This window comes from Amblyomma maculatum, unplaced genomic scaffold, assembly GCF_055883805.1.
Source record: "Amblyomma maculatum isolate TAMU_Amacu unplaced genomic scaffold, ASM5588380v1 scaffold_13, whole genome shotgun sequence".
Taxonomy (NCBI): domain Eukaryota; kingdom Metazoa; phylum Arthropoda; class Arachnida; order Ixodida; family Ixodidae; genus Amblyomma; species Amblyomma maculatum.
This window is the reverse complement of record NW_028146738.1, coordinates 21,204,066-21,213,657: the sequence shown is the minus strand read 5'-3', so window position 1 is coordinate 21,213,657 and position 9,592 is coordinate 21,204,066. Positions and strand designations below refer to the sequence as shown.

Below are 9,592 nucleotides of genomic sequence, written 5' to 3'. Positions count from 1 at the left end.
AGCGTGCCAAATCTGGGCAATACGGCTACTAACGAGAGGCCACGTGCTAGTTAAGCTACAGAGGCCAGAACAGCCAATTGTGGAGGACTGTGGAGTAGGCGTCGATGGGTACAGTTGCCAACCAAAAGTGCACACTGGATCTTCAAAGTATGAAGTTCAGCCCGGCGATTCAGAAGAGATGACGTTGCGCTCCGAGAGCATAGAGGCTATTTCGGTATAGGATGAAGAGTGTTCACGCCGTGTGGGTCAAAAACTGCAGGAAGCTGCTTTTGCTCGCGAAACGCACTCGGAAAACTTTAGGCATGAAAGAGAGCCGGTGCGAGATTGAAACAGACCAAGTGTCAGGCTCCAAATTTGCACTCTCGGACGACTGCGGGATAACCGTAGTAACAGGAATGCTGGACGCTCAAGGCAAAACGTTTCCCGCGGGTCGCCCCGGAACAGCGCGAAAGCGGATCATGATCAGGCGACGTTTCCGAAAGGTTCCATCGTTAGCCGAGGCAACGGACAAAGAAAAGCGCTTTTATGGACCACACCGGGCGCGAAGTCCCTGAAAATATGGGAGGCCCCGAAGGAGTAAAAAGATGCCGTCCAGAAACAAAGCCACTGGGATCGCAGGTAAAGTAGCCTGAGATATCCAGAAGGAACAGGCGGCAAGGAACTCTGAGTAGACGGGCACAAAATTCAAGAAGAAAAGGACAAATGCCTACATAGGTTCCCCACGTGAGAGATTCGCGCACAACAGGGTGCTGAGCCACTTTGTCGAAAGCAGTCAGGGAAGAACTCCTCTTTCAAAAGCTCAACGCAATAGGAAAGGTGGGAAACTCGGTTTTTCTCTCGCTGCATTGTTTGGCACTGCTTGTCGACTTCATTCACAGGGTAAAAGTATGCATGTCACCGCGTGTGCGCAGGGAGACGACGATCAAGCCGGCACGCGTGGTGACGCCTTTCTTCCGGCCTCGACAGAGGCACACAGAGACAGGCTGCGGCCCCACAGGGTACACCTTAAATAGTAGAGAGATTTAGCTTACCGGAGACGTATTACGTCTCCCGGAGACGTACAGACGTAGACGTATCGGACGCCTACTGCGCATGCGTGAAAATTGATGTAGACGTATTCGGCTGACACCGGGCAAAACACGTTTTAGCTGTACGTATCGCCCATACGTAAGACGTATCGCTAGACGTACATGCAGATGATGATGATGGCTATCCAATAAAAAAAGATAGAAGCTATTTGTAATAAATGCTCCAAATAATGTCACAAAAATGTCACATGCAGATCCCCCGAAGTCATCATGTTGACGTGTTAGCTGTGTTTCGAATAATTATTAATTTGAGCTCACTTTTAACCACTTTGCTACCTGCAGCAAGCCTGAACAATCCAAGCCTAGTTGCATTAAATCCGTTTGTTTTGGTGCTCGTAGTGCTCGCATGGAGGAAGGAAACAACTGCTCGTGTTTGCTGGTGTTCGGTCGTGTGCTAGAATTTGCTCGTGCTATCGGTGCAACCTGCCCACGTTACGTTACATCATGCCGACAGCATCCTTCACCCTTCACGACAGGCAGCTTTTTTGAGCACCCTATCATGGGATGAATTTGAAGACATGCATTGATTTCAACGGGAGCGCGATATTCCAAAGCCTCGAAGGAACTTACGTGAGCGTGGTACCCTTCAACATCGGCGCCAACAACAACATAGTGTTCAACAGGATTTTTAGATTCTAGAAAGAGGATTTCGGAGAGCTGCAGTTAGCCCTCCTAATTCCAAATGAGGTCATCAGTGCGCAGCGTGTCAGGGTCTCCGGCTCCGAGGCACCTTGGCGCAGCTCGATTTTTACTTCGGTCATCTACTCTACGATATGACAAGTGGCTTGATCTGCAAGCTCTTCAGCGATTCTCCGAGGTAAGTAGCGCATGGTGTGGTGGCTGTGGTGGCTTGACGGTTACAAGCCAAATTATTGATAGCAGTGCTTTCTGTGTCAAATAAATATGCCCGCCGAAACATGTAAAGCAAAGCTGACTGGCTGTGGCGTTTCAGTAGTCATCTTTGAATGCGAATTAGCGCTAATCCTGAGGTTCAGAGCTTATCAAAACAGTCTAACACTTGTGCGACCGCTTATAGCGCTTTCAAATTTGAAAAAAAAAAAAAAAAAAAAAAAAAAAAAAAAAAGGCCGGAGCGGATTTCAAGCGATAAATTCCTTGTGAGAAGCGGGGCGGGATGTCGTATCATCCCGCGTTCACACTGCTACGCACTCTCGCGCTACTCATTGCACATCATCCCCATCAGCTTCCATGTGTGCATAAACGCTACCGAGCCTTCTACTCGATATAACTACGTCAAAACCCTACCATTTTGTAGTCGAAAGGCACCAGCGCTCATGCTCCTAGGGATGATGGCATGGGACCAATGCTCTCTGGCGCGTAACGACGTTGTGTCGTTTCTAGCAGGCGAGCAGTTTTGGCTACTGTAAAACATAATATACATTAACGATTGCAGTTGACTCGTGCCCAGTCACCGAACGTCTGCTGTAATCATTGATCTTTTTTTTTTTTTTTTTTTTTTTTTTTTGACGTCAATTAACTTAGGCACACTTGTGCAAAGGCATATATATATACCCCTGCTCTCCAACTCGGTTGTAGAGCTTTGGGAAGGTGCTCTCTTGTCGACATCGAATTTAGTGAAACTGTTTAACGTCCCGAATGCAACCAGTGCTATGCTGCTTTTCGATCTTGCCTACTAGCACAGCATAAGGTCATCAACATAAACACTAGCACACTTACAAGTCAATATTTTTTTTTATTAAATTAGGGAAGTCCACGGAAACACAAACTGAGAAATACGCAAAAGGTTGTTATCAGCACAAGTTATTTTTTAATTTGCTTCATGTATTAGAAATACTCAACACAGAAATTTCATAAGATTTTATGCAGTAATTTAAACAATGTAAGCAATTTTGGATTTGGCCCTTATCGATATGAAAATCTATATTTGACCCTACTTTGACTGAAGGAAATTTTTTTCAGAGTCGTTTCTAGTCTCTTTGTGAAAATAATACCTGTAAACGATCATACTGTGAATGCAGCTGATGAAGAGTTGTAATATTCATTGTCACACAATCAGCAGCACTGATTTGCTCTAAAGTGAGCAAATAAATGCTTAGTGGGCTTCTGCTTCAAGCAAAGATGTGAGGCTATTTTCTGTTGGTAGAAATTAGTTGGAATGTGTTTAATGAAGAGCTATTTTAATTCAGTGCACCATTGTATTGCCGGGGAATGGTAGATGCACATAGGATGCAAAGCGACAAGACAGCGGCAAATATTGTCGTTTCTTGCCAGTTTCGGCTATTTGCTTATGTTGCTAAATGCAGAAAGCCGCTGCCAACAGGCTAAACTGAATGTAGTCTTTTATAAGTTATTTTGCTAGCTTTATGCACAAACTGCTTCGTCTGCTGCAGGCCTATGTTCCCAGTGTTTTTATCTTCTGGCTTCAGATTTTCCTGTGATCTCTTCGTATCCTAGACAGTGATAAGGAAGTAGTTATGGAGAAGCCATAATTGAATTTACACTCGCAGTAGTCCACCCTATCATGCTAAAGCTGAGAAAGAAAGCTGTCAAGAATAAAATAGATTTGGCTCATTTCCATCTGCACATCAGCAGAATCTGGCTCATTTTTGATTTGGCACATGATTTCTGTGAAATTCCTGGTCTTTATTTACATCCTTATTGTCTCAAACCGTTTGCAAAAGTGAGATGTATATATGATCTTTCAAAAAAAAAAAAAAAGAAAATAACATAGTGTAGGTTTCTGAATTTCGCTTGCTTTGAAAAAAAAAAAAAATCAAGTGTCGATGATAGTGTTGAAAAAATCCGGGAGCACTGCGGAATCTACACTGCAGAAATGTGAAAATCTAAGCGTTGCTGGTGCACACGGTGCATCACGTTTGCTCTCATCATTATGAATTAAATGCACCGTCATTATCATTGCTAATGTCATCACTGCTAATTCCAACTTCATTGTCATCGCTACTATCATCCTTACAGTAAACAAGGAGAATTTTGATGTGTATTTCAAGATCCCGAACGTTGCACAGTTGGCTAAAGCACTCGGATGGGGATGCGAGGGATAGAGGTTCGGCTCCCAGAGAAAACAGGATTTTAATTTTTTCTGATGGCATCATCATGACGTCATTTGATTGACAGCTATAGTGTGACCAAACAAACAAATGCCGACAGTATGAGCCATTAAAGATTTTCACCTTAAAATTGATGGGCCTGTACGAGGTAACGCTAGTGAACTCTTCCAAAAGCAATGCAATAAGTATTATGCTACGGCACAGTAAAGAAGGTGCACACTGAAAGATTATTTTCTCATGACCACTTTATAGGGACTTTATAAGCGATCGTTGCTTGCAGCCGCTCCAATTTTTCCTCCTCAGGCGGTGCATGCAAAGGAAGGCCCTTGTGCTCAACTGCTGGGGTTTCATCATGGCACAGCAAGGCAAATTTGCCGACCGTCTGTGGCTCAGAAGGAGGACTTCTCTGGGCACAAGTGGAGCCTGTGCCGAAATATCAGGCACTAATGTGTACCAATGCCATAGTCTGCCAGTGGGCCATTTAAAGGCAGACGTCACGATGCAGGTAAGCCTGTTCAGTCATGTCTTCATTGCAGTAACTAGCTGTAATATGTTTTTCATATTCAGGGTAGTGCATTTCCAATTTAAAGCCTAACATCTCTGCTGCGAAAATTCCACAAGTACTTTTATATTTTTTGAGTTGGTTTTTGGGAAAGGGTACTCAATGACCCACCTCATGAAAAACAGCATTTCATCTGTAAAGAAACGTGGCACTTAAGTATGTGATGCAAGATTGTGTTAGCATGTGGCATTTTATAAATTTGTAGGAAAAAATTGTATCTAAAAACTTGCAACTGTAATTACATCTCATTATACAAAAAGAAGAGGCACCTGTGTAGACCCGCATTGGTTATATTTTTAATTCTTGCTATCTTTTAGGGATCCTCAAGGAGACGGTGCACTTTGAGAACCTGCAGAAGATCACTATGGGTCATAAATATGTGATCTATAGTGATGCAGCCTACCCCCGATGGCCTCTACTCTACAAGCTGTTTGGAGGTGCCGTACTGCAACCTCATCATGTTGCCTTCAACAAGGCAATTAGCAGTGTTAGGAAAGCTGTAGAGGGGGGTTTGGCAGCGTAGCATGGGATTTTGCTTTTATTGACTATTTCAAGAACCAAACTTTGAGATGGTAACAGGTAGGGCGCATGTATAAAGTTGCGCAATGAACTGCCGAACATCTTTGTACAGCTGTCATGTGTCTATCTACTTTGTCTTGTGTCTGCCTCAGTTGGTCAATACCTTGTGCCTTTTCAGACATAAGTGTCGGCCTATGTCCTGCGGTCAAAAAATTTGGAACATTTTTTTTTTTTTTTTTTTAGGCTGCCTTTCTCAGTAAAATATGGACAAGCATGGCAAGCAGTGACCTTCATAGTTGAGGCATTTGTCAACAGTCGCAGAATTCATCTCTGTATTCCTTACAGCAATAATTGCAGCATGCAGTGGTGCATATCTTGTAAATAGGGTAAGTGCTCTAGGAAACTTGGACATCAGAAACAAGTGGACAGGAGGCTTGCAGACTCACAACTGGATTTTACTAAGTAACGATGACATATATAAAGTGCACAAAACCACATGCTCAACGCTATACTTTTGCTTGCTCTATATATGTCCTCTTTCGGTTAGTAAAATACAGTTGTGAGCCTGTGTACGTCCATGTCCACTTCTGTTTCTGTTGTCCGCGTTTTCTAGAACAGTTACTCCATTTCCAAGATGAGCATCACTGCATGCAACAATGCTACCCAAAGATTTATGCTGTTCATTTGTTGACGCTGTTATGCCGAGATGCAGCTTTATGAATTTTTTTTTTTTTATGCGAGATGCAGCAATATTTATCTCGATTGATTGCAGCAGTGCATGACTACTTTCTCGTTCTCGTTTCACAGTGTTCAACATGACATGGTGTGTGCGTGGTGGCATTTAGGGTGGCGTGTGATAGTGTTCGTGTTCAAATGCAGGGGTTTTTGCCCGAGTGTTGTGTGCAGCGATATGACAGCTTCAGTTTGCCATCTCGCTACTTGGCGAATTGAAAGGACGCGATGATTTTGGTTCGGCATTGTCTCCCATGCTCCTTTGACTGCGTGACCGTCTACCGGTGGACACCTGACAGCTGTGCTCCGGACCAACGGCTTCACTTGTTCCCAACGCTGACTTCGAACTGTTAGTGGCACGAGATGCTTGTGACCGCAAATATGCACTAGACCACCAGTCTGAACGCTGTACATGAGTTGTGCCACGTGGGCCGTCTCTAGTGTTTCACCCGAACGGTTGTGTATGCATTTGTGTATTGTCTAGATTAAGGAAAGGTGGCATCTGAGTTATAAAAGTGTCTGTATGTGTGAAGTGCCATCTGCTTTGGCGAACGAGGTAGCGAACCACCACAGCTTGTCTTCGTCAGGCCGTCTGACGGCTTCGGTGAGAACCTGTGCTACCAGATGCAAAAAGTGATGATGCCATTTTATGGTTTTTCACTTCATGCCGCTAATTCACAGCTCATATAATTATTGATCGCATGTACTGCTAGAGTCATTATTCAGAGTTTTCTGTACACTACTGAATTAATTGTACTCTCATTGAGCTGTCATGTTGTCATCATGCCCGAGACGCTTTGCATTGTAGCCCCATCCAGTAGTGCAGCCAGAGCTCGAGTTTTACCAACGTTGGCATCAATGAATGCCGCAGATGCCCTCTCCCTCTGTTTCCGCACTCTTCTTTTTTTTTTTTTTTTTTCATAAACTAAAGTCGCCTTTGAATCTTCTAGATTTTAACCCTGCAAAACTGTGTGTAGTCAGGCCAAAGCTATCACGCATATCTTTCTTTTTTTTTGCAGCTGTGGGTTTCGTGGACCCTGAAAATCACTTTGTGAGCCCTTATTTGAGAAACACTGACCTATGATATGTTTTTAGCAATTACCACTATGTGACGGGACATTTTGAATTTCTTTTGGTGAAGTGGTGACCACAGGCCACTAACAGTGTTTTCAACGTTGTAGCTGAGGCTCACTTGAGAGAGGTTGCGCACATATCTTTTTTTTCGAGTCATTGCATATGTTTACAATTCTCACAATGCAAATATTTCTTAAAATATGCAATTTAAAATTTGCAGATAATTTTGGACCTGTATTTGCAAAACTGTAGCCTTAGCTACTTATGCACCATAAAATGCAAGAACAGAAACACACCGACAGCATTTGTGTTGCAAAAATGTATTTGGGATTTATTTGACAAAGTGAACATGGTCGAGAGAGTTTTGGAGAAAATAAACTGGTGCTATCTGCAATGTGATATAGTGCCAACATAAATAACTTTCATTCTTTCATCAGCGCAATCAGCATCTTGTCAACTGATTGCTAAGATTTCACCAGCTGATCTCCACATGTCCATCTTCACACGGGGCAGTGTTCGTCACCATGTGCTGCATAAAACATCCGTGTTGTATTCTTCTACCTTCCTGGAATGAAAAGGTGCAGTGTTCACAGAAATTACTGTAAAATTAAAGCTGTTATGAGAAAGCTGGAGGTTGTTTAATATTGCTCTCCAGCTGGTATTGCAGTGAATAACTACGCACATGATTATTCGTGAAATGTCTGGGCATATGGCATACCCCTATATCATGGCACAGAAGTGCAGCAGTCTCCTCTTGTGAATGCACCTATCGGGGGTGGAATTGCCACTCCATTTGCTCCATTCTGCTCCCAAACTGCTTTTCCTGCTCTATCCTGCTCCAAAATGCAGTATTGCTCCAAAACTGCTCCAAATTGGCTGTTTTAATGTTCTACCATCAAATTTAGTGCAACACGCAAACAATGTCTTTGCACCAGTGGCAAAGATATAACGCATCTAGCACTGGGCTTAATACAAACGAAACTTTTGTAAGGGAAGGAAGCATGTGGCATAATAAATATTTGTTTGCAAGTAAATTTAATATGAGTCACTGGCGATTGGAGATAATTGCAAAAAAAATGCACTGTGCATGTGACGTAGCACCTCCTCTCAGCCTTTTGAATCGCCGGTGGAGGGAGAAGCAAGAGCAGCAAGCGAAGCAGATAGGCGCAAACTACCGTGAGTCGTTCGGAAGGAAACTTGTCCGACTGGAAAAACCACATGAGTTATTCTAATGGTTGTGGTCTAAGAACAAGCAGGCACCTATCGAGCCTCTTTTTCAGTAACAAGCTTGTTGGGCCTACGGCAGACAAAATCATACTTGAATCGTTACGGGTTGGTACTCCAAAGATGTCACTCACTAGGAAGCGTCTCAAGAGTGTTGGAAAGCCATACAGGGCCTATTGCCAAGATTTAAAAAATGAGCCCCAGCATTGCTCAAGCAAAGAATGATAAAACTATTGGAAGGAGGTAGTGAAGTAAAAATGCTGAAGGATGAAAAGGCTACCCTTCAGTGCCATCTACATTTCCTGAAGGCACTACTGACCACTGCTCAGGAATTTATCAGCACAGGCATAGGATCAAAAAGGGATATGCGCAAGATAGAGAGCAGAAATGTCATGTCCATTAATCTGAGTTCCAAATTAGTGGCATTGCTTGAGTGCATTGAAGTGGTAAACTAGCAAATGCGTTAGGTCACAAGGTCACACTAGGTGTTCAGTTATAAAGTACACCAGCAAGCATTTTGTTTGCTGCTAGTCTGTTTCAAGTTGTTGGCCGTTGTCTTGTCAGAAATGAGTGCGAAGTTGGAGAGGCATTGAACTTGCATAAAAAGGAAGAGCTCATCTTTTTCTGTCAGAAAGAGAAAAACAATTACTACAATTATCAGAGGCATTTGACCTTAGGAACCTGCTCCAAAACATAATTCAAATGCTCCAAAACTCTTGTCTCATTGCTCCAAAACTCTTGTCTCGCTGCTCCCAAAGCTGCTCCAAAATGCTTGAGCCTGCTTCCACCCCTGACCTATGTATCAGACCCATTGATGACTGTCTTTAGTGGTAATGGCACATACCCACGGCGGGGAATAGGCCATGGTATATAGCAAGTACAAAAGGTTCATGGACAAGCAATTGGGTATTTTGATAATTACGAATCTTAAACTAGAATTTCATGAAAAAAAAGAAAGGAAAAGAAAAGGCAGTGAATTCTCATTGTAGCAATCTACCTGGTGTGATTATATAGTTGTGAACAGAATTGCACACAGGTTGTAGGGTATATCCTTTGGCACTTGCCCCCGAAGGAGAGGAGAATAAACACAAATAGCATGCCTGAGTAATCACCATTTGAACGATCTAACAGTCACTAACAGTGTTTCACAAGGAAGCCTGCTTTGGCCACTGTTGTTGAAAGTGTTCATCAAAGACATTGCCCACATTGACATATCCATTAAATTTGTCGTACATATATAGGGTGGATCTGGTACATATGATATGGGCATGTCCAGAAATCTAAAATATAAATCGAGAGACAAAACATAATTTTGGGAAACTACTGTCGAGCTCACGCCCTGAAA

General features: G+C 43.0%; 1 protein-coding gene across 1 annotated transcript; it reads left to right on the top strand.

Annotated features, from left to right (window-relative positions):
• Positions 1–1,410: 1,410 nt before the first annotated feature.
• On the top strand, positions 1,411–6,879 carry LOC146172333 (uncharacterized). The gene is made up of 3 exons (XM_084585929.1): positions 1,411–1,905; positions 4,440–4,641; positions 5,016–6,879. Exons 1-3 carry the CDS (start codon positions 1,862–1,864, stop codon positions 5,079–5,081), a joined length of 312 nt encoding a protein of 103 aa, XP_084442055.1. The 5' UTR covers positions 1,411–1,861; the 3' UTR covers positions 5,082–6,879.
• Positions 6,880–9,592: the final 2,713 nt, after the last annotated feature.